A 26048-nucleotide genomic window follows, 5' to 3' on the forward strand; every position below is an offset into this window, starting at 1 on the left:
AGATGGAAACTGTCTCCATCTCTCTCTGACCCTCCCTTTCTCATGCTTTCAAAAATAAATAAACAGTAAAAAAAAAAAAAAAAAAAAAAGACTTTCACTTCAGCAACCCTTGTTGCTGAAACATTAAATTCATATTTATGTAGCTGAATCCATAGCTATGAGTTAGTATTCAATCACTTTAAAAACACACTTTAAAAGCTAAGTCTATCTCCATATCTGCGTACATGTGAACAAGATAATCTTTCATTATTTCTAGTATCTCTCATTACCTTATTAGAATACTTTACAAACAAGAAACCCCCTGAAAATAAAATTTTAAAGACAACTCTAATGATTAATGGAGAAGGGATCTGAAATACCTACACATTAGGCAACAAACCTCACAAGGAGAAAACACTATTTAAGAGGTAAGCAAATTTAGTAATGTGTATAGATCCTTTTACAAAAGAAGTATTCTATGTTTTTCATGCCCAGACATCCATGGAAATCATTATGAGTATCTTGAAAATAATCTTTTTATGACAGAATGAAATTTCAAATTCTTGGTGCCTAACTCCATTTTGATTTCTTAAAACATTAAAAATATAACTCAACTGAGTAACTGCAAAGTAAGCCCCTGGAACAATTTAATCTGCATTCCTACCCCAACTCTCTATTTAAAACTATTCAGGGGCGCCTGGGTGGCTCAGTCCGTTAAGTGTCCGACTTCAACTCAGGTCATGATCTCACAGATCCTGGGTTGGAACCTGCATTGGGCTCAGTGCTGACAGCTCAGGGTCTGGAGCCTGCTTCAGATTCTGTGTCTCCCTCTCTCTGTGCCCCTCACCCACTCACATTCTGTCTCTCTCTCTGTCTCAAAAATAAACATTAAAAAAAAAAAAACTCTTCATATTCAAGCCATTAAACCTTAATATGGTGGACATGGTGATCCCCAATTACCTCCCTGGCTCTCTTCCATCCCTCCTATTCCTCACCATTCATCTTACCTACACTGACAGTTCTTTCAAGGCAACAGGGCCTTTAAACAAGCCATTTACTCTAAATAATCAGTCTCTCCTTCTCCTCCTCCTTCCCCTAATATGTTTGTTCCCACTCAGTCTTTAAGGGTAAGAGTCTTACCTGTTCTTTTTTTTTTTTTTTTTTTTTATGAAATTTATTGTCAAATTGGTTTCCATACAACACCCAGTGCTCATCCCAAAAGGTGCCCTCCTCAGTACCCATCACCCACCCTCTCCTCCCTCCCACCCCCCATCAACCCTTAGTTTGTTCTCAGTTCTCGACAGTCTCTTATGCTTTGGCTCTCTCCCACTCTAACCTCTTTAGAGTCTTACCTGTTCTTACCCACTATCACATCCTTCAGCATCTAGCACACTTGAAAGAGGTGTTCCATAAATAATGTGTCAAATGAGGGGCACGTGGGTGGCTCAGTTGGTTAAGCATCTGACTCTTGATCTCAGCTCAATGATGACCTCAGGGTTCGTGAGTTCCAGCCTCACATCAGGCTCTGCACTAATAGTGCAGAACCTGCTTGGAATTCTCTCTCTCCTTCTCTCTGTCCCTCCCCAGCTTGTGCTTGCTCTCTCTCTCTCTCTCTCTCAAAATAAAATAACATAAAAAAATTTTAATATGTCAAATTAATAAGATAGAGTGAGCTAATGATTTAAAGCCAAAGAAAACCTGTCAAAGTATTTATATTTAAAACAAGAATACATTTTTGAGGCAATGTAGGTATTTACAAATGCCTAATAACCAAGGGAAGTAAACAAGGTGAGAGAAAGTTTAATTTTTAAAAATTAAATTAATGTAGAAAAGCATAGCATTAATAAATTAATAAATAAACCAAAATTTCCCACTCATAATTTTTTCTCTCTCCTAACTTTCACATGTTCTAATGGAAAGCTTAAAAGTGCCCTAGACACTAATAGATATCATCACGATGCTGTCCCTTTCCTTAGTAGTTTTTTTTAAAACCATCTCCACACCCAACGTGGGACTCAAACTCATGACCCTGAGATCAAAAGTCACATGCCCTGCCAACGGAGCCAGCCAGATGCCCCATCCCCTTCCTTGGTAGCTTTAATTCAACTATCTAAAACAAAAACAGAAAAACTAAAAAATATAAACACAGAAAACTGATTTTTTTCACCAAAATAAGAAATGATGAACTTAAGAATTCAAACAAGTTTCAAACATGGTAATAAGCAAATAAGTAAGCAATTCCCCAGTGAGGTAAAAAAAAAAAAAAAAAAAGTACAAATCCAACAATGTGATTACACATTTATTAATATAATGATTCAGTGTTTATTTCCACTACCAGACTAGAAGCTTCATAAAACCAGAGAATGTTAGATTCTGCCACCCACTATCTATTTCCAGCACCCAGAACACAAAGCATTTACTATTTAATAAATAAACAAGTCAACTGCATTTCTGGTGACTTTAAGATATTTGAAGAAAATAATCTTTAAATAATGAGTAATATGAAAGATAAAATTTTTTTCACAGTCATTCCATAATCTGATTGTTAAAGACAAAAATATATTATAATTTAGAATTAAAGAATTCCCAATTTTCACAGCTTCAAGGTAATCATTGTATCTATTTAATCTCTACAAGTCTTTTTTACTGATTGTAATTCCATGAAGATGTTTTGAAAATTCTGGTTATACAACTATCATCCTAGGCTCTATGCACTATACAATAATATATACCGTATATCATCAATTTTAAGATGCATATTTTTACAAGTTAATACCTCTGAAATCAAATTACTATAAGAAACCAGGGTATCTAGTTTAAACAGACTTCTTTTTTCTTTATAATAGTTTTAGCCTGAATGAAATGCAATAAAGTATATATGCTCCTAACCAAATTCATTTTCCCTAAGGGTTAGAAAAACAGATGAATGTTATACAACAGATAACAAACCAAAGACTTGATTACATTTACCGATGGTTTTAGGCCATTATCAGGATCTTACCATCACCCTGAACTGCTCCACTTCAGAAAATTTTAAGTCAAATATCCCTTTCCTTTTTTTTAATGTTTATTTACTTTTAAGAGAGAGACGCAGAGCATGGGTGGGGGATGGGCAGAGAGAGAGAGAGAGGCATAGAATCCAAAGTAGGCTCCAGGCTATCAGCAGAGCCCAACACGAGGCTCGAACTCACAAACCGCAAGATCATGAGCTGAGCTGAAGTCAAATACTTAACCGACTGAGCCACCCAGGTGCCCCCAAATATCCCTTTCTAAGCACACACCCCATTATACCCAACATATCTGTTCTTGAACCTCCTCAGGTAATCAGATCCATGACCCTTCCATTTTTCAGTCCTCTCCTATGTTCCCTCCTACCTCATGTCAAGCTCTATTCCATCCATCAGTTCAATCCCTCTCACACCCAAAACTTCAGTTCTCTTACCCCCATCTTCCTGTCACACCTGCCCTATCAATCCTACTTTCTTAAAGATATCTTCTATCTGTATGTCCTAGGCTCAAAAATGCAAAGAAACTGTCCCAAACTGACCTCATCAACTCTCTCCCAAGACTTCTTGGTCCTTCTACATTTAACATTTCAGTGAATGGCATCAAGATTCATTCAACTGGCCCAGTCCAAAAACCCAGGAGTCACACTTGATTCCAAATCTCTTTGAAACTCTCACATCAGTCACCAGAACCAGTAAAAAGTCAAAGTGTTGGGAAAACAAAGGCTCTTACCAATGTAAGGCTTTAAGTAACACTACTCTACATTATTGAATTCCACCCTCCCACCCAAGCAACCCCAACCATAACCCTAGTCTTCACCTGCACCTCAAACCCTTCCAGAAGGTGTCTATATACCTCCACCCAATTAAATCAGTGCTTCTCAAACTATTTGAGGTGGACTTTTGTAAAATACAATAAAAATGAATTACTAGGCAAATGAATTTTTTAAAAAACCTACAAAAATACTAGACAGTACTAATTAGTGTAAATACTAATACAATTTATTTTAGTATTTAGTATTACTATTTTATTATTTTATAAATTAGTATTAGTACTTTATAATACTAATTAGTATAAATGCTAATACAACTTATTAGATTCAAATGACAAATTTCTCAGTCAAATGGCTATCAAATTTTCTAAATGCTCATTTATAATTGCTATAGTTATCTAGTCTTGGACCAGAAACAAACAAAAGCACTAAATCAGACCACAACTGGCCTGTACCTCTAACCTGAGTTTCCTTCATTTGCACGGATTTGTTCATTACAACACCAGACCATTATAATATCCTGCAGTGCAGTCTTGACCTGAACCTTAACCGAAGCCCAATCTAAACCTTTCTATCAGAGAATTACTATATTCTTGGCTCACTTTTGTAGTCAAAAGAACATTAACACCTAGTTCTAACAGGTTGTTCCCTTTGCTGTATATCCCCCCACCCCCATTAAGGAATAGCTGGTCTATAGTTTCTCCTTAACCCTGTCATCTCTAATAAATAACCTCTGAAATAATGGAATCCTCTCCTGTATCAATCCTGCCCTCTCAACACATAGAAAACCAAGAATGCAGAAAAGTTCCACAAGTTAAGAAAATGTCAAAATGCTTTATAATCAACAAAATTACTTCCACATAGAAACACTTCCCAGTGGATCTAATCCAGAATAAGGGATGAAATTCAACTGAAGTATCAATACAGCATATACTTGCTTTGGAATACGCCTTCTTATATGGAAATGATAGTAAATAACACTAAAGTCACAATTAGCTGACCAATCCATGATTCATCTTGTGAAGCTAGGCAAATCTTCTATTAGTCATTTCTAATTTTATTTGAGCAATAATGGAAATACAACTGACTATTAATGAAATGAATGAATTAAATAAACAACTGTACTTACGTGTTAGATGAAAGATCCCATCACAAGCACTGATATGAGATAAAAAGGCATTTCCCAGGCCTTGCCCATTGTGAGCTCCTTTCACAAGTCCAGCAATATCCACCACATTTAGAAAGGCAGGAATTTTGCTAAAAAACAAAAGATGGTTTTATTATAAAACAATACTAAGAAACTGTTTTCGTGAGATCAAGCCCCACGTCCAGCTCCACTCTGTCAGTGTGGAACCGAACCTGTTTGGGGCTCTCTCTCTCCCCCTCTGTCTCTCTCTGTCCCTCATCTGCTCACTTGCTCTCTATCTCAAAATAAATAAACTTTTAAAACAAAAAACAAAAAACTCAGGGTTCTTGGGTGGTTCAGTCAGTTAAGCATCCGACTTCAGCTAAGGTAACGATCTCACAGTTTGTGAGTTCGAGCTCTGCTATCAGTGCGGACGGAGCCTGCTTCAGATTCTCTCGCCCTCTCTCTCTCTCTCTGCCCCTCCCTCACTCGTGCACATTCATATGTGCACATGCTCTCTTTCTCTCTCAAAATTAAGTAAACATTAAAAAAAACCCTCATACCATTAATTTTACTATACTGTCCTGTTGGCCCATGCGTAAAGACACAAAAGCAGTGGAGAACATTTAAAGAGTACACTGAAACAAGGGAAGGTAATCGCCACAGAATCAGCCAACATAACTTGTGACTGGCACTGGACTAACTGCTTTACATGAATCACTCAAAGTTCAAAACAACTCCATTAGGTAAGTGCTACTTATTAAACCTACTTTAAAGATGAGGAAATTGGGCCTGAGAGGAGTTAAGAAACCTATTTACATATAGGGGATCACTCAGCTAGTGGTAACAAAAATAGGATTCAAACACAGGATATCTGGATTTGCATTTAATCATCATGTAAGCTGGGGCGCCCCAGTCAGTTAAGTAACCAGCTCTTAATCTCGGCTACGGTCATGATTTCATTCATGGGATCAAGCCCTGTGTCAGGCTCTGTGCTGGCAACAGGGAGACTGCTTAAGATTCTCTTCTCCCTATCTCTCTGCCCCTCCCCTCTCCTCAAAATAAATAACTTAAAAAAAATCATCACATAGGTTATATAAATAAAAAATGTATGTAATGATGTGAACCAGTTATCAGCACAGTAATAACCTGGTTGTTAACAACAGCAACACAAATAGAGGTATATATGAAATAACTTTTGCTTTGCTCAAAATAAGGTACAATTAACACAAGTTAGAAACCAAGTTATGAAAGCCAGTCAGTCAGTCATGTAAGTATGGAGATTAAGTTGACTCTTGAGCAAAACAGGGGTGAGGGGTGCCAACCCCCGTGCAAATATCCACATATAACTTTATTTTTTAATTTTTTTAATGTTTACTTGTTTTTGATAGAGAAAGAGTGCGATCAGGGGAGGGGCAGACAGAGAGGGAGACACAGAATCTGAAGCAGGCTCCAGGCTCTGAACTGTCAGCACAGAGCCCGACACGGGGCTCGAACTCACAAACCATGAGAAAACCTGAGCCCAAGTCAGCAGCCTAACCGACTAAGCCACCCAGGCACACACCCCCATTCAATCTTTTTATTTCCATTAAGGCATTTAATCAATGTTCACTGACAAAAGAAAAAGGAAATTTTGAGAAGTTAATTCCCTCACTGCCTAAAATTTCAACAAATTGGAAGTCTAAGAGCTTTATTGCTATTGTTTTTCTCTTCAGGTCTCTGAAGAATTTCAGCAATGTCACATGACCACACAGTCTAGCAGTGACAAGGGCCCACATCTAAAGAGTCAGAATGGGGAGAAAAGGCAGCACAATAGCAACCGGGGCCTGTACAAGGCATCTTGGCAGGAGAGCAATCTAGCAGTAGCCAGGGACCAAATCAGCAGCTCCAAATCAGTCAACAAGCCAGAGGGGTCAAAAGACTGGCTACATACAAAGGAATTGAACAAACAGGCACATCAATGGGACAACTGGAGAAATCTAAATGGAATCTATGAATCAGATGGTAATACTGTATCAATGTTAATGCCCTGATTGGTGATTTACTGTGGGAATGTAAGAGAATGGTCTGTATTTAGTAAATACAAATGGAAGAATGGAAGTGCAATGTGGCATCATGTCTGCAACTCACTCTCAAAGGTTCAAAGAAACTTGGGAGAAGGGCACATAAGCATTCTATGAGTAATTTTGCCTCTTTTGTATAATTTGCAATCTTTTAAAAATAAAAAGGTTTTAAAGAGAAAACAGGGGCTCTTGGGTGGTTCAGTTGGTTAAACATCCAACTCTTGGTTTCGGCTCAGGTCATACTTCACAGTTCATGAGTTCAAGCCCCATATTGGGCTCTCTCTCTCGTTCTCCCTCCCCCCACCCCCTCACACAGGCACAAGAGTTCTCTCTCTCTCAAAATAAATAAACCTAAAACACACACACACACACACACACACACACACACACACACACACATTTAAAAAGAAAACAGAAGTCACTTTGAGGAGCCAATTTCAGGAATGTAATTTGAACTATGCCCAATGACTGTGACATTGTAACCAACTGAGTAACACATGAATGAATACATGAGTGAATAAATGCAGACAAGAAAGCTCTTCCTTACAGAAGAATGCCAATAAATGATTAACAAATGGATAGAATTATAAAATCATATGGCAATCATCATTATAATTCTTAATTCATAAAAAAAAACGGATACTCAAACAAATGGATGAAAGTAGAAAAACTAAATAAATGTGGTATATATTTTGTGATTAGTACTCATAAGAATTGCTTATAGACTAGATCTAGAGATGATGAAAGAGGTATCAAAGATAAATCTTGGACTTTGACTTAAGCAACTGGGAAAATAATAGTGCTATTTACTGAAATATGAAAGTCTTAAAGAACAAACTTAGCACAGGCAGGATGAAAATCAAGAGGTCCATTTTGGACATGTCAAGTCTGAGGCGCTTATTTAGTCATGCAGGTGCCAATATCAAGAAGGCAAATTCAGGAATAGAGGCAGAAACTTAGGATTTATCACCACATCTAAAATAGTGAGAAACTAAAGGCAAACTAAATTGTTACAAAAACCTCAAATGATACAGAATATGAAAAAGTAAAAAGCACCTAAAAATTCCACTACCCAAAGATAACCATCAAACAGCTTCATATATTTTCCTATGAATATACATGCACACATATAATTTTAGTGTTTGTTTATTTTTGAGACAGAGAGAGACAGAGCATGAATGGGGGAGGGTCAGAGAGAGAGGGAGACACAGAATCTGAAACAGGCTCCAGGCTCTGGGCTGTCAGCAGAGAGCCCGACGCGGGGCTCGAACTCACGGACCGTGAGATCATGACCTGAGCCGAAGTCGGACGCTTAACCGACTGAGCCACCCAGGCGCCCCACGTGAATGGAATATTATACAGGCTGCTTACTCCCTCTACTTCATACTCCTCAGAAAAAAAGTAACTGCAATGTTAACTGCCAGATGTATCCTTCCTCACCTTTCTCTATGCCCTACATTATTTTTATAATCACCCATAATACAACCATAAATTCTGGAGAAAAAAACTTCTAAATGATTTTATTTATTTACTTACTTACTTACTTATTTTAAAGTAAACTCTACACCACACTTGTGGCTCGAACTCACAACCCGGAGATGAGGAGATGCATGTTCCAGCAACCAAGCCAGCCAGGAGCCCCGTATATGATTTTAAATACATCATTTACACATATTTACTGCGTCTATATAGGGCCACCAAATAAATAATAGCATAAAGATTTTCTTACCTTGCTGGTTTGTGGTACTTGCAAAGAAAGTCAAACCTTTCATCTGGCACAGGTACTCTGCTCTCATTAGGATCAATAGTGCAGAATGGGAAGTTTTCTGCTGAAGCCTGACTATTAGTTAATACATTGAAGAAGGTGGATTTCCTAAAAGAAACAAAAACAATTTCAATCAATTCTTGGGCTAACACTGAGAAAAATTTATCTCATTCTCATTTCAGTGCTCAATAAGATCCATGATAATTATAAAACCAATCAGGAAAAGGAAGGTGGAGAATAAGAGAAATGAATGAAATTTGCTTATAAATGAATTTTTTTTACTAACAGAAAAGAATGAAATCTACAACAGTAAAACTCATGATTTATAGATGATGTTCCTATCTCAGTCTATCTGAAACTTGAAAAGCATTTTCCTAAAGAATCTTTGTTATAAGTGATAGCTAGTTTCACATATTATAAAAACTATTTTATTCCTAAAGTATTTGGTAGTACCAGTATCACTTTGCCTGTATCTAATATAATCTTCTCTAGCATAAAGAGAGGTGTGCATCTAGCTAGGTCACTTCCCAAGCATTCTGAATTGGGAAACAGATGCTAATTGTCTAATAGGAAATGGGAAGCTGGAGCTCCTAATTGTTAGTCATAAAGATTACTGTCAAGTCTAGAGTTATGAATTGTGAATTATGAAAAACCAAAATGTGAATTTTTTCAAGGTACAACAAATCAAGAAAAAACCTATTCATAATAAATAAACTGTTGCTAATGCTCTAATTATCAGATTCTTATCAGGTAATACATGCTCAGAGAATGTCAACTCCTATTAACATCAACTACATTTCTAAAATATGATAATCATAGAGTCAAAAATCATAGAGTAAAATTGATCTAGTCTGTACTATTTTCCAATTCCATCACTAACATGGATAGCAGAGAATTCACTACAGTGCATTTTCTTGCTCCAGAAATTTCCAGGACTATAGCATTCAGATAAGGATTTATTTTTTTTTTTTTTTTTTTTTTTTTTTTTTAATTTTTTTTTTCAACGTTTATTTATTTTTGGGACAGAGAGAGACAGAGCATGAACGGGGGAGGGGCAGAGAGAGAGGGAGACACAGAATCGGAAACAGGCTCCAGGCTCTGAGCCATCAGCCCAGAGCCCGACGCGGGGCTCGAACTCACGGACCGTGAGATCTTGACCTGGTTGAAGTCGGACGCTTAACCGACTGCGCCACCCAGGTGCCCCCAGATAAGGATTTAAAATGAAAATTACCGTTACACATAATTTTTTTTTTTAACTGGAGGAATTGAGGAAATAGTTACAGATTATGTCGTTATTGTCAAGCTGGTACTTTCCTTCAAAGGAGACCTGGAGGACCCGAAGAACATGACCAGTTTTCTGAGATATTTCAGAAATATCTCAGTATATTTCTCCCAACAGGGAAAACTATAAAATGTGCTGAACTAAATGGTACATAAACTGATCCACTCCCTTTAGCTTATTCCTCTCCCCACAAAAAAATAAACTGGTTGCCAGAATCACCCATCAGTCCTATTTACCTAAAATTTAACTAGAACATTTTATTCCTGCAATGAAAATATTATAAAATAATGTTACAGTAGAAACACTTAAAGTAAAATGTAAATATATTAATTAATACAAACACAGAACACTTGTGCCTTTTGTGGGGGGCACAATTGTATTTTTTTTTTCAACGTTTATTTATTTTTGGGACAGAGAGAGACAGAGCATGAACGGGGAGGGGCAGAGAGAGAGGGAGACACAGAATCGGAAACAGGCTCCAGGCTCTGAGCCATCAGCCCAGAGCCTGACGCGGGGCTCGAACTCATGGACCGTGAGATCGTGACCTGGCTGAAGTCGGAGGCTCAACCGACTGCGCCACCCAGGCGCCCCTTTTTTTTTTTTTTTGTATTTTTTTTTGTATTTTTTTACATTATAGTCCTAAAATTTAAATTTAAAAATTTTAGTATTACAATTTAAAAATTGTAGTATTGCCACAGTCATCATAATTACAATATAAAAAGGCCAGAGGATTTATGGAGTTATTTTCAAATTTATGGCTATCATTAAGATAGTATTTTGGGGACACCTGGATGGCTCAGTCAGTTAAGTGTCCAGCTTTGACTCAGGTCCCGATCTCACAGTTCATGAGTTCAATCCCCACATGTGATTCTCTCTCTCTCTCCCCTTCCCCTACTAGTGCATACTCACTCTCTCAAAATAAATAAACTTAAAAAACAAAAAGATAGTATTTTTGACTGCCCACCTTAACAAAAATGTTTTATACTTAGACAAAAAAATTATCCCTTAAAACATACAGAAAAACATAGCAAAACAAAGTCCCATTATCTCTTAGGCTGAAAAAATTCTTATATACGGTCAAACTAAACTTGGAAGACAAATCCCCATTTACACAAAATGTCTCAACTCGGCCATCGATTTTAAATTTCATAAAAGGTCATTTGTACCTTCCAAGAGTTTTATAAATACAAAAAAGTAAAAATAAGGAACTAGAAAAAGGAAATTTTTTTCTAAGGATTATTACTAGAGGCTTCAGTGACAAGTTAAGACATTTTGATCCATTCAAATCTATTAAAAGAAAGCCTTGTAAAAGCAAAGAATTTAAAAGCTTTGCCCTCATCTAGCATGTTAAAGCCCATAAGTCTTTTGTGAAATGAGGATTTTACACACACACACACACACACACACACACACACACACACACACACATTTAGATCCCTTAAGGTTATCATTAAAGCTTCAAAATAGAAGAAAGATTCAAAATTGTTAAGACTCTCTCTTATAAAAGAACAGGCTTACATAAATATTATTTCAGCAATGACAGCATTAAAAAGAAAAAAGAGTCTAGACTTAATGAGTGCCCCCTCCATTTAGGACTTAAATATTTGTGAAATTACATATATTACTGTAATAAAGTAAATCTGACTGAAAAGTTGTTTTATCTAAAATCTTATGCAAAATTACAATATGTATTGGGAAGTCAGGATGCCAATGCAAATTCCCACAGCATTCTGAATTAACCATTTATAAAACACACGTCCAAAACATGGAAGAAAGTAGAATGTTCTTTCACTAAACTGTCAAAAAGTATCTATCTGATAGGTAACAGAAATAAACACAGCTGACAGAAATGGATACCAATACCTGTATACATGAGTTAGTATAACCACATGTATTTTCTAACTCTATGAGGTGACAGGGTCTACAAGCAGTAACACCTCAGCAACGAAAATCATACGCAGAGCCGGATCTTAGTTTCTAAATACCATTCTCCAATTACAGAACCAGGGCTTCCTGGAGACAAGGCTGGGACAGGAAAAATATAATAATAGCCTGAAACATCTTACAGTGTCAGAGAGGAAATGGTTAAAAAAGAAAACAAAAACAAAGATGCGGGTATGTCAAAAGGACACAGGAGGCAACCTGAAAGAATTCCCAATGGTCAAAGCCAGAAAAATTTGAGTAACAAAATAAATACTGAGGACACTGGATTACAACCCAAAGAATAAAACGAATTTCAGTGAGTCCAAATAGAACTACGTAAACAATCAAATAAATAACTAAATATGGGGAAAAAGATAAATCTTCCTTACGGATTTCAAATAATAACATAAAAGGAATAGAGGAAGTAGAAAATCACCATTGGAACACCATACTAAAATAACTGGGGCAGGCAAAATCCACTGAGGAATAATAAAATTTAGTCAGGGAAACTGTAAAGAGAAACAGGATACTTGAATAGCCTCAAAATATCCCTCCCCTATCATATTAATAATACTGTGGGTGGTTTTAACAAATGTCCATAAATTTTTTGATACTCCTTCCTTCTGGAGGTGGAGCTTCATTCCCTTCTTCTTCAGTGTGGGTTGGACTTAGTGACTTGCTTCTACTTCATGGAGTATAGAAAGGAAAAAAGGATAACTTCTACAGTGAAGAAATCTGGCAGATACCACCTTACCCAGTGATCAAGGTTAATATCACCAGTAATAAGTTGTGTCGATATCATATACCCCTCAATATGATGCCATGAGAAAGATACTTCACCTCCATGGTATTATTCCCAAAAGTCCATAGCATGATTTCTGTTATCAAAATATATTACAAAGTTACAGTAAAGCTACAATAGTAAAAACAATGTGGAACTAACATAAAGATAGACACAGAGACCAGTGGAATAGTATGTAGAGAGCTCAGAAATAAACCCTTACATATATGGTCGAATGATCATCAACAAGGCTGCCAAGACCACAAAATGGGGAAGAAACTGTCTCTTCAACAAATGATGTTGAGAAAACTGGACAGCCACACGCAAAAGAATGAAGTTGGAGCCTTACCTTATACCATATACAAAAATTAACTCAAAATGAATTAAGGACCTAAATGTAGGACCTAAAGCTATAATACTCCTAGAAGAAAACATAAGGGAAAGACCTCATGACATTGGACTTGGCAATGACATCTTAGATATGATACCAAAAGCACAGGCAACAAAAATTAAAATAGAAAAATGAGATTCCATCAAATTTTACAACTTCTGCATATAAGGAAATAATCAAGGGAGTGAGGACAACCTATATAATGGGAACAAATAATGGCAAATCATATGTCTGATAAGGGGTTAATATCCAGAATATTAGAATAAAGAACTCCTATAAGTCAACAACAACAAAAGTAACCTTAAAAAGTTACATACATGGACAAAGGACTTGAATAAACATTTCTCTAAAGAAGATAAACAAATGGCCAATAAGCATATTAAAAGATGCTTAACATCCCTAATCATCAGAAAAATGTAAATCAAAACCACAATAAGATATTATCTCACACTCATTAGGACGGTTATCATCAAAAAACAGAAAATAACAAGTGCTGGGCCAGATGTAGAGAAATAGGAACTCTAGTACACTATTGATAGAATATAAAGTTTTGCAGCCACTATGAAAAACAGTAAGAATGTTCCTCAAAACACTAAAAGTAGAATTATCTCATGATCCAATAACTCGACTTCAGGGTATTCATAAAAAATTCAAAGCAGGATCTTGAAGAGATATTTCTACTTCCATATTCATTGCAGTGTTATTCACAATAGCCAAGAGGTAGAAGCAACCCAAATGTCTATCAACAGATGCATGGATAAAGAAAATGTGGTATATACATACAACAGAATACTATTTGGCCTTCCAAAGATAAATTCTGTCCCATGCTAAAACACAGATAAACTTTGAGGACACTGTGCTCATGCTCAGTGCTGAGTGAAATAAGCCAGTCACAAAAGAGCAAATACTGTATGACTCCACCTCTGAGATAGCTACAGGAGTCAAAATCATGTAAACAGAAAGGAGAATGGTGGTTGACAAGGGCTAGGGAGGGGGGGAAATGGGAAGTTGTTGTTCAACAGGTAGGGAGTTCTAGATCTGCAAGGTGAAAGAGATCTAGAGATCTGTTACCTAATAATGTGAAAACAGCCCCACTGAACTGTACACTTAAGAAAGTTTAAAGAGTAACTTTTATATTGTGTTTCTTACCATGTATTTTTTTAAGTTCACACCATGAAAAAACATCAAACTTGAAATGAGAGACATTATACAAAATACCTACATCCATTCATTTCAAAAATAAATAAAAATTTCCATGACCTTTAAAAGATCTGTACTAGAAAAAAAGGACATTAGTGGGAAACCTGGTGAAATCCAAATAAAATCTACAGTTAATAGTAAATAAATAAATGAGCAAAAAAAAAAAAAAATCTATCTGAAATTACATGGCAACACAACAACAGAGACCAGAATTCTGAAAAAAAAAACACTGAAAATTAAGATTTAAAAGAAAGCCATCTATCAAGTACTGTTAAGGGATGTAATTACTGCCGAAATAACAGTCAAGAGTGAAAAGGAGAGCAGACTTGTCATCCAAAAGATTATTCAAGACACATTAAAAAGAGAAAACAAATGGGGCTGGGTGGCTCAGTTGCTTAAGCGTCAGACTTTGGCTCAGGTCATGATTTCACAGTCTGTGGGTTCAAGCCCCATGTCGGGCTCTGTGGTGTCAGCTCAGAGCCTGGAGCCTGCTTCAGATTCTGTGTCTCCCTCTCTCTCTGCCCCTCGCCCGCTCATGCTCTCTCTCTCAAACGTAAGTAAACATTAAAAAAAAAATGTTTTTAATAAATAAAAAGAGAAAACAAGGGGCACCGTGGTGGCTCAGTTGGTTAAGCGTCCAACTTCAGCTCAGGTCATGATGTCATGGTTTGTGGGTTCAAGCCCCGTGCCAGGTTCTGTGCTGACAGCTCAGAGCCTGGAGCCTGCTTTGGATTTTATGTGTGTGTCTCTCTCTCTCTGCCCCTCCCCTGCTTGCATTCTGTCTCTCTCTTAAAAATAAATAAACATTTTTAAAAAATTAAAAAAGAAAAAGAGAGAGGAAGCAAATAATTCCCAAATCACAAATTTCCACAAAAGAGCAGGTGCACTAGAATGCTGACAAGCATACAAGAAGATTTAAGTTCATTTAAAATGGTACTGGGTAGTTTGCTTTCCCTTCTACTATGAAACCACCCTCCTGCCATAAAGAGCTATAAAACTAGACAAAACATACAGTAACAGTTTTCTGAGAGAGGACAGTATGTAGCACAGACGGTGTTCCCTGAGAGCACAACAAATGAACTAAGCTCTACAACTGCCCCCGCTCACTGCCTAAAAGTGATTTCAAAGTCACAGCACAGGGAGGGAAAACCAACAGGACCTGGTAGTCAAGCCAAGTTGAAGAGACTGAGATGAGAGTATGAGAAGGCCAAACCAGCTAGGATTTATAGGGCAGTGTAATAGAAAGGAAGGAGCTGCAGAGAGAGGGGGCTCTGGAGATCAGCAGAAGGTATCCTCAAGACTACGGCTATGTAATGCTTTATGTATGAATAAATCAGTCTCCAAAAGGCTGGGGGTTGCGGGGGGGGGGGGGGCACTCAAAACCAACAGAGTGAACAATTCTCAGGCTCACACAGAGCATGGAATAGTTCACAGTCCTACCAGCCCCAGTAGAGAGATCATGTAATATAAGGGAACCTGGGTAGAGTCCTCAAAAGAGTCACATCCTAGTACGAGGGCCAAAGGAGGACAAGAACAAAAACTATTATGAATTCATAAGAAAACATAATAGGAAACCTCAAAACAATCAAAATGACACACAAATAACTAAATGCCAGAACAAAGTCCAACACGCTTTAAACAAATACTATAAATTCAGTACTCCACATAAAATCCAGTGTCTGGAATAAAAATTACAAGGTATGTAAAGAAGCCAGTAAATACAGACCAAAATCAGGATAAAAGCCAATAAATACAAACAAATCAAGTAATGACAGAGATGACAGAATTGGCAGAGAATGACCTACTAAATATTATAAATCTTTTTAGAATTTTTTGAAGGATACAAAGGGAAATATGAAGACAATGAAGAGTGAAATGAAAGCTATGAAAACTCTGCACACAGAACTATTGTATGAAAAATACAACATCTGAAATAAAATAAAACGGAAAAACACGCTGAAAGTGATTAGCAACAGATGAGACACTAAAAAAAGGTCAATGAACATGACGACAGAGCAACAGAAACTATCAAATGAAGCACAGAGGGGAAAAAAGATTGGAGAAAAAAATAATCAGAGCTTCAGTGGCGTACTATTATCTAGAGGATTAACACACTTGTAAGAGTCCCAAGAGGAGGGGCAGAGAGTGGCTGGAGCATTTGAAGAAATATTGGTCAAATATTTTACAAACTTAATGAAAATCATAAACTCACAAACCTAAAAATCTCAACAAACTCCAAGCAAAGGAGGCATAAGTAAAACCACACCAAAGCACATGAAAATCAAGCTGCTGAAAACCAGTACCAAAGAGAAAATTTTAAAGGCAACTAAAGGAAGAAGCAAAACCTTATGTACAGAGAAACTAAGATGAAGAATAACAGTTTTCTCATTGGAAAGCTAGAAAAAAGTACTAAAAGAAAAACTGTCCCTAGAATTCTCCCCAGTGAAAATCTTTAAAACATGAATGTGTAATAACCACATGAAAAGATGCTCAACATTATTAGGCATGAAGGAAATGCAATTCAAAACCACTTTACACCTTGGCCATAATAAAAGAGACAGTAAGTACTGCTGTGAATGTGGAGAAATTGGAACTCACATGCACTGCTAGTAGGAATGTAAAACGGCACAGTCACTTTGGAAAACGGTTATGCAGTTCCTCAAATGGCTAAACACAGGTCACCGTACAACACAGAAATTCCACTTCTAAGTATACAAAAGAGATGAAATCATCTGTCTACACCAAAATTTGTATATTCCAATGCTGGGGCAGAGAAAGTACCAATGGCCTGGAAAATACTGTGGTAAAAGAAAGTAGAAAATACTCAAAAAATAGAGAATAAAAGGAATATGAATGAACAGGAAGGCTCCTGACGGCCAAATATGGGCAATCTGAACAACGAAATAAGTAAAATAGTAACAGATTATAAGCAACAGAATAAACTAAGAATCCAATCCCGATAAAAACAAATTATAATCAAACACATGAAAAATGGGGAGCTCTTCCTTACAACAGAATTCTAGCCGATAGAATTTCCATTAGTCCTTCTATAAATTGTTCCTACTATAAACATCAGTAGTGAAAAATCAACATCATATGCTTCATGATATGATGTACTAAGAAGTACATGTCACTTCTGTACCCAAAACTGCATAACCCAAGTTAATCAAAAGAAAACATTCAGCAGACCCATCTCACACAGTGGTAGCAACCAGAAGAGCTACCCCATGGTACGGTAAAGAAGTCTGGAATACCAAAATGTATTTCTCAAACAAAGGCAATACAATAGAGCAAAAGATAAGCTTCTCAACAAACCTGGGGCTGGAACAACTGAACATCCACATGCAAAAAACAAAAACGAAAACAAAAAATCTGGATACAGACCTTACACCCTTCACAAAAATTAATTCAAAATAGATCACAGACCTAAACATAAAACACAAAACAACAAAACTTCCTAAAGAAGAAAACCTAGATGACTCTGGGTATGGTAATGACTTTTCAGATACATCAAAGATATGACCCATAAAATAAAATAGTAATAATAGAAAAGCTCGACCTCAATGAAATTAAAAACTTCTGTTCTATGAAAGGCATGTCAAGAAAATGAGAAGACAAGCCACAGACTGGAAGAAGTATTTGCAAAAGACACATCGGATAAAGAATTGTTATCCAAAATATACAAAGGACGCTTAAAAATCCACAATAAGAAAACAAACGGGGCGCCTGTGTGGCTCAGTCAGTTGAGTATCCGACTTCGGCTCAAGTCATGATCTTACAGTTTGTGGGTTCGAGCCCCGCATCAGGCTCTGTGCTGACAGCTTGCTCAGAGCCTGCACCCTACTTCAGATTCTGTGTCTCCTCTTTCTCTGCCCCTCCCCGGCTCATGCTCTGTCTCTCTCTGTCTCTCAAAAATAAATAAATGTTAAACAAAATTAAAAAAAAAAAAAAAAAGAAAACAAGCAACCTGATTTTTTGTAAATGGACCAAAGGCCTTAATAAATACCTCACCAAGAAGACATAGAGATGTCAAATAAGCATATGAAAGATCAATGCTTCACATTAGATGTCATCAAGGAAACTCAAATTAAATTAATAATGGGATACCACTATACAACTACTAAAAAGGCCAAACTCCAGAACTCTGACAACACCAAATACTGGTAAGGATGCAGAGCAACAGAAACTCTCATACAGTGCTGCTGAAAATGCAAAATGCTACAACCACTTCTTACAAAGTAAGAAACTTACAAGTTTCTTACAAAAGTAAACATTTAATTCAGCAATTGTGCTCCTTGGCATTTACCCAAAGAAGCTGAAAACTTATGTCCACATAAAAACCTGTACATGGATGTTTACAGCAGTTTTACTCATTTCTGCCAAAACTTGGAAGCAGCCAAGATATCCTTCAGTTGATGAATGGATAAACTATGGTACATCCAGAAATGGAATATCATTCAGCACTAAAAAGAAATGAGCTATTTAAGCCATGAAAAGACATGGGGAACTTCAATGCATATTACTAAGTGAAAAGAGCCAATCTGAAAAGGCTTTAAGATTCCAACTATATGACATTCTGGAAAAGGCAAAATTATGGAGACAGTAAAAAGATTAGTGTTTGGGGAGGGTGGGTGAATAGGCAAAGCACAGAGCATTTTTAGGGCAGTGAAAATATATAGCGGGTACATATCATTTTGCATTTGTCTAAACCCATGGAAGATACAATGCCAAGAGTGTATAATGTGGACTTTGGATGATAATCACGTGTCAATGCAGGTTCATCAATTGCAACAAATGTACCACTTTGGTGGGGAATGTTGATAATCGGAGAGGCTATACACGTATGAGGTCAGGGAGTATATGTGAAATCTCTCTGCCTTCCCCTCAATTCTACTGTAAAGCTAAAACTGTTCTAAGGAATATATATATATAGAATATATATAGAGAGAACATATATATATATGTAGGCTATATATATAGACTATATATAAAGAATATATATACATATATATACAATATATATACAATATATAATATATGTGTGTGTGTGTGTGTGTGTATATATATATATATATATACACACACACACACACACACACACATATACACACACACACACCCGCAATAATACCCTGGCCCAAGAGGAGCTAATTTACAAAGGCTTAGTGAGGTTAAAAAAAATGGGGGGGAGAGAGGCAAAACAAATCTAGAAACCAAATCTTCATATCATGGTTTGGTATTCTTTCTACTTCATTAAAAGCAGCCATTAAAACATGTGTCCTTATCATTAGGCCTACACACTACATCAAGGGGGAAAAAAACTACCAATTGACAAATAATTCCTGAATGCCTAATAAATTCCTAATACCCAGCCTAAGTGCTAGAAATATAACAATAAACAAGAACAATATAACCCTTACCTTCAAAAAATTTAAGTCCTTTTTTTTAAAAATGTTTATTTATTTGAGAGAGAGACAGAGCATGAGCAGGGGAGGGGCAGAGAGAGAGGGAGACACAGAATCCAAAACTGGCCTCAGGCTCCAGCTGTCAGCAGAGCCTGACATGGGGCTTGAACCGAGGATCCATGAGCTCATGCCCTGAGCCGAAGTCAGACGCTTAACCAACTAAGCCACCCAGGCATCCCAAAATTCAAGTTCTAATAGGCAGAGGCAAAGGGGTATTAAAGAGCTGATTAATTTAAATAATGCATATAAGACACTCGGAATAAATGTCATACAGTAAGTGTTCAATAAAAATCAGCTATTATCAGCTGTAAATATTACCTTTAAATTTCTAAGTAATCAGCCTAATGTATACTAAGAAGAAAATCTTATTTGTCCAGATCTCTAAAAATCAAGACATTCTTTAGATGTTTTGGTACCAAATGACCTTACTTTTGATCAGCAGGTCAGCTTTTAAAGAACTACTCCCCTCCCCAATCTCTCTCTTATAGGCCTATCCAGAGGTAGACATGTCCAGTCAGTTTCCTTATACAGGAATCTGAATCACTGCAGAGGCAGCAGGAGATAAGAAATACCAGAAGTTCAGTTCATATGGCTGAGCTCCACATGGACCCATCTCTATCAGCGTTACCCTGGTTCCCATTCTTCCTGAGGTCTGCTCAGCTTATCCTTCAATTCTATCCTTCCAATAAGTCTCTTTTCTTGCTTAAGACAGCCAGACCTTGTGTAATCTTACAAAAAAACAAAAAACAAAAAACAAAAAACAAAACCCTGATATAGTTAGATAATGTAAAATCACTCTACAAAAAGGAGTGCTCCCAAACCCAAATGCCAAAAATCAAACTGAACATTATTAAAATGAGAAAACTTCACTATTTGTAAAGCATACCTCAATAAAACCTGGGGGGCAGGGGAGGTAGGATAACAGTGGGATGTGGGTATGTAATTTAAAAGCATAAATAGCACATTTATACTGGATAATAAAATATTTTTAGGTTATTTTCATATACATTGATTACATTATGTTCCAATACTAAAATGTTTACATAGAAAACACTTCTTAACATGTCTCAGTTTAAAGTAGTCCCATTTAGGGGCGCCTGGGTGGCTCAGTCGGTTAAGCGTCCGACTTCAGCTCAGGTCACGATCTCACGGTCCGCGAGTTTGAGCCCCGCGTCGGGCTCTGGGCTGATGGCTCAGAGCCTGGAGCCTGCTTCCAATTCTGTGTCTCCCTCTTTCTCTGCCCTTCCCCCGTTCATGCTCTGTCTCTGTCTCAAAAATACATAAACGATAAAAAAAAAAAAATTTTTTTAATAAAGTAGTCCCATTTTTTTAAAGTAGTCCCATTTAAAGCCAAGCTGCATTGACTGCAATGATTTTAAAATAAGATATGTTAATATCTAAAAACTGTATTACCGGTGAAATAAAGCTCACAACATAATGATCATATCTTGCTTTCAAGTTTATTGACAACACCCTACAGTACTTTGCTTAATTATTTGTTTTGCTTACATTTCCACTCTCTATTTAGTCTTACTTTGCAAGCAGCCTATATCACAGCAGGAAACCCCTTCAAAATGCAAACCTCTCCAGCTCCAGGAAAGACTGAAATTAGGACAGCCACACTTGCTCATGTTTTACATTATAAGAATTTAAGAACTGCCTTACTTGGCCATACCATGCTTCATTCATTAAAAAATCTCTAGCACAGGGGCTCCAAGGAACACATGAAAGAACTATGGTTGTCCTACTTGCCACCAATCGAAAAGCCTAAAGCACATGCCAAAATATATTCATTCACCTTAATAAACCCATACTGGATCTGAGGGGCGCCTGGATGGTTCAGTCAGTTAAGTTTCTAACTTCGCTTCAGTCATGACCTCATGGTCCATGAGTTCAAGCCCTGCATCAGGCTCTGTGCTGACAGCTCAGAGCTTAGAGCCTGGAGCCTGCTTCCAATTCCGTCTGCCCTTCTCTCTCTGCCCCTCCCCCCTCACACACTCTGTGTGTGTGTGTGTGTGTGTGTGTGTGTGTGTGTGTGTGTGTGTGTGTGTCTCACAAATAAACATTAAAAAAAAAATTTTTTTTTTAAATCCATACTGGATCTGTTACCATTAGTCCACCCTCACCAGTTTTGAGACATTTTATATTTTAAGATTAGTAAAAGGTATTAAAATAGAAGGACAGGGGTGTCTGGGTGGCTCAGTCAGCTGAGCGTTCAACTCTTGATATCGGCTCCAGTCATGATCTCCCAGTTTGTGAGATCCAGCCCCCCATCAGGCTCTGGGCTGTCAGCACAGAGCCTGCTTGGGATTCTCTCTCTCCCTCTCTCTCTCCCCCTCCCCCACTCGCACGCACACTCTCTCTCAAAATAAACATTAAACAAAAATAGGACAAATAATGAAAAAAGTAAACTGAACATCCAGGGGTACCTCAGTAGCTAGTCGGTTGGGCATCTGACTTTGGCTCAGGTCATGATCCCGGTTCATGGGTTTGAGCCCCGTGGTGGAGTTCTGTGCTGACAGCTCAGAGCCTGGAGTCTGCTTTGGAATCTGTGACTCCCTCTCTCTCTGCCCCTCCCCCACACGTGCTCTGTCTCTCAAAAAATAAATAAACCTTAAAAAAAATTCAAATTGCATGTGCACAGGTTATATGATAAACTCCACATATATTTCCTACCGCTGCCTTATTTGCAAATGAATGATTTGTTTCAACTTTAAACACTATAAAACTCAAAGTTTTGCTCCTGTAACTTTCAGATTTAGCCACTTTATAATAGATACCCTTTTATCTAGCAACTTCCAACATTAAACTCAAACCTGTTACCTCTTTCTCCAGTAAAAATTAATCAACTTTATAGTGGGGCTTTTAGAACTACTTCTTAAATTATCCTACTATAATGGCCTCTGGCAGCCAGCCTAGGTAGGTACCTTACATACCAGCAAGCATCAAAATCAAATTTAAACTACTTCAATTCCACTTAAATTCAATACTGAGTGTCTCCCAACAGTGTTTCAAGCAAACAGAGATGATCTAAAACTTGATGTTTCAACTCTCATTGCTTCTTCTTCTAGTGTAGGGAAACAAACATAAGTAATTCAAGTTTGAACACAGTATCTGTATAGAAAGCCAAAAATAAAATACACCCAAATGAAAACCTTGTTTTGCAACATTAATATTCCAGCTTCCCAGCCTCTTTGCAATTTAAGTTTTAATTACCACATAAGTTCCCATTTCTACAACAAGACCCAAAATATTTACAAGATGAACAAGAGTAAAGCCCAACAACATTCACCTACCCAACATTTGGCAATCCAACAATACCAATTTTCAAGGAGGTTCCAAATCTTCCAATGATTGGGGGTGGTTTAATCCCATCACCTCCCTTTTTGGGGGGCATCTGAAATGTCAAAACATATATATAAACAAAATCTTTTACTATCCCCATTAACCAAAAACATTTCATCACACAAAAGATATTACTGAATAACAGATTTAAAATAAAACATACTGTATATACCAATCCAAAACTGACACAGAGCTAAATCCACTTTATTTTTTAAAAAGTATTTTAAAAGTTCTAGAAACAGGTCTGATTCTGATAGTTGTCAAAGCAGTCACTCCTAAGAAGTCCCAGAAAGATTAATCTAAAAATATGTGACACCATAAATCAAAAATAAAATTTAGCTGCCAATCTTCCATCCATATTGTTCACAAAATTCTTTCTTTCTTAACCCGATATAAGGTCACAAGAATGAAAGCATTCAGAAGCAGGAATAGAGAAAAGAGAGTCAAAGAAAATCCATTCTAGTACAACCTGCAACCAAGTCACCTCCCCCCAAACCACTCCTCGCACCTGGAACCCATTCTTTCCCATTTTCCCCACAAGCACCATTTTCACACGGATGAGCACACACCAGTATCAGAGTCTTGGAGACCACGTCTCTCCCACCTTTGGCACTGTAGATACGACTCAAGGGTCCTCATAAGCAACCTCCAGAATCTACGCTCTGGTTATTTCTAGTTCTAAATGAATCCACTAACTCTTTTTATTTACAAACTGAAACTTTCTAGGTCCCTGCTGATCTGGCTCCAAGTTCCTCCGTGCAGAATTAATCCCACTTTACTACTGCAAGCTGAACTCATGAGGACTGCTAACCTCACGTTCTACAAACTAGGAACTAAAACTGTCCCTGTCTTCTGGCGCCTGCTGAACCTCCAGCGGCCACACTGACGCCCTGCTCACAAGTGGTATTCCATCCAGCCTCTTGATCTCTGACCCCTAGGGCCAGGGACCTCCCTTCTCGGGGTCTTAACTCACACCTGTTCCCAGCTTCAAAGCCCAGGCCTCTGCAAGAGCAGAGCCTCTCCAGTCCTCTGGCCTCCTACCGAGGGGTGGCCGGCAGCCCAGCCAAAGCGGGCCTCCACCCAACATCTACCCCCCGTGGACTGGGCCACTGGCCATCCGGCCTCTCAAGAAGGCTTTCCCCAGTGTGCCGGGCGGAGGCGTGGGCCGCTCTCGGGACGCGCGGCCTAGTCCAAGAGCGCCTCATTCATCCACACAGCACACGTTTCCCGCTGCCCTCGCCCATCCCGGCCACCCGGCCACCCGGCCCTGGCCTCACACCGGCCTCAGGGCCACGAGCTGGGGCGCCGAAGACTCGGCGGAGGGGGCACCCGCGGGCTCGCTGAGGGACTCACCGTGCTCGGGGCGGGCGATGACACGGGGTCCCAGCGGCAGGGTACACGGGTACTGCCGGCAGCGAGAGGAAGGGAGGAAGGAGGAGAAAGCGTAGGCCCGGCCCCTCCGCCGAGCAGCACGCACGACGGCGGTGGCGGCTGTAGCAGCAGCGACGGCGGCGGCGGCGGCGGCGGCGGCGGCGGCGGCGGAACGGGCGGGCCGGGCGCCGGGCGGCACCTGCGCGCAGATCGCGCGCCCCGCCCCGCCCCGCCCCTCGCTCCTGCCCACCCGGTCCATTGGCCCGACGAGCCGGGAGGCGGGAGCAGGGTGGGAGGAGTCGCCAGGCGCCCGAGCAGGCGGGAGGAGGAGCCGGAGCTGGAGCCCGTCTGACTGTCTCCCCAACTCATCCCCCCACTCCCGCTCCGCTGGCCCCGGGAGCGCGCGTCTTCCGCCTTCTCAGCACGTGGAGCTCCTGGGACCCAGGTCTCTGCTTCCCTCCCGGAGCGCGCCCGGCGTTGCCGCACACGCTCATTCGTTGGCCTGCAGCCGCACATTTCACCCGCTGGACCTCGAAGCGCCCTCGGCCAGACCGCCCGCCCCGAGACGGGTTTCACGAGGTCTGGCAAACAGCCGTGCCAAACCTGCGGACCTCCTGGCTGCTAACCGAGTCCTCCGGGGCCAAGACCCCAGCTTGCCATCCTTTTCTTATAACTTTCTTGAGTCAACCCAAATGGTGAGAAGCTGTGAAATAAACCTAACTAAAGGGGGGGAAAAAAAGGGGGGCCAAGGGAAGCTTGTGATCTAAGGACTCCTTGATCACTTTATTGTCCAGGCGTTTTACAGGCACTGGATCAAAGAATGCATTTAATAGAGCCAGTTTCCCCTACTTTTCCTCTGGATGGTTATGAGCAAGGGGCTTTGGAATTTGGGAAACAGGTTCCCATCTGGATTCCACTACTTGTGACCCTGGACAAAGTAACCTCTCTGAGCTTTAATTTCCTCTTTGATAAAAGTGAGACTATTGAGACCCACCTTAGGAGGTTATTATGAGGATAAAACGAGATATGTGTAAAGCTTACAACAACAGTACCTGGCACATACAGGAAGGGCTCATAAGTAGTCCATAAAGGGTATTGTTAATATTAGGGTTTCATCCGATCTCACGCACACATACTACACCATGAGCTCCATCTGTAGAAGGAATTCCGTCTGTAAACTTTGAAGTATTTGTTGCAATGAATGTAATACCTTTCCTAAAATTGTGACCCTAGAAGCTTCTTTCAAGGAGACTAGTTCATGGGGCGCCTGGCTGGCTCAGTGGTAGAGCACGTGACTCTTGAAATGGGGCTGGGGGCGGTTGTAAGTTGGAGCCCCTTGTAGAGACTACTGAAAAATAAAAAAGCAAAGATATTCATAATAAAGGGAAAAAATATGAACTGGTTGCTATCCCCATTTTATAGATGAGGGAACAGTATCAGAAAGGCAATGTAATTTGGATGTCACACAACTAGTAAATGACAGAGGCCAGATTTCAGACCCAATCTAACTGAAAGATTTGTTCCCTTTAAGCCAAGTTTTTTTTCTAATATAAACTCCTTATAAGCAACAACTGAGCCA

At 38.9% G+C, this 26048-nt stretch overlaps 1 protein-coding gene across 1 annotated transcript in view; it reads right to left on the bottom strand.

The window, feature by feature from the left end:
* OLA1 (Obg like ATPase 1) overlaps positions 1-24639 on the bottom strand; it is a 172350-nt gene extending 147711 nt beyond the window's left edge. The window contains exons 1-4 of the mRNA XM_086718924.1: positions 24452-24639; positions 23050-23150; positions 8676-8819; positions 4887-5014 (exon numbers count right to left, since the gene is read on the bottom strand). Coding sequence (XP_086575050.1) covers positions 4887-5014; positions 8676-8819; positions 23050-23150 — 373 coding nt within the window. The 5' untranslated portion in view covers positions 24452-24639. The remainder of the gene's footprint in view (positions 1-4886; positions 5015-8675; positions 8820-23049; positions 23151-24451) is intronic.
* Positions 24640-26048: the final 1409 nt, after the last annotated feature.

This window comes from Puma concolor, chromosome C1 (genome assembly GCF_028749965.1).
Source record: "Puma concolor isolate L17-30 chromosome C1, mPumCon1.1.hap2, whole genome shotgun sequence".
NCBI classification, from domain to species: domain Eukaryota; kingdom Metazoa; phylum Chordata; class Mammalia; order Carnivora; family Felidae; genus Puma; species Puma concolor.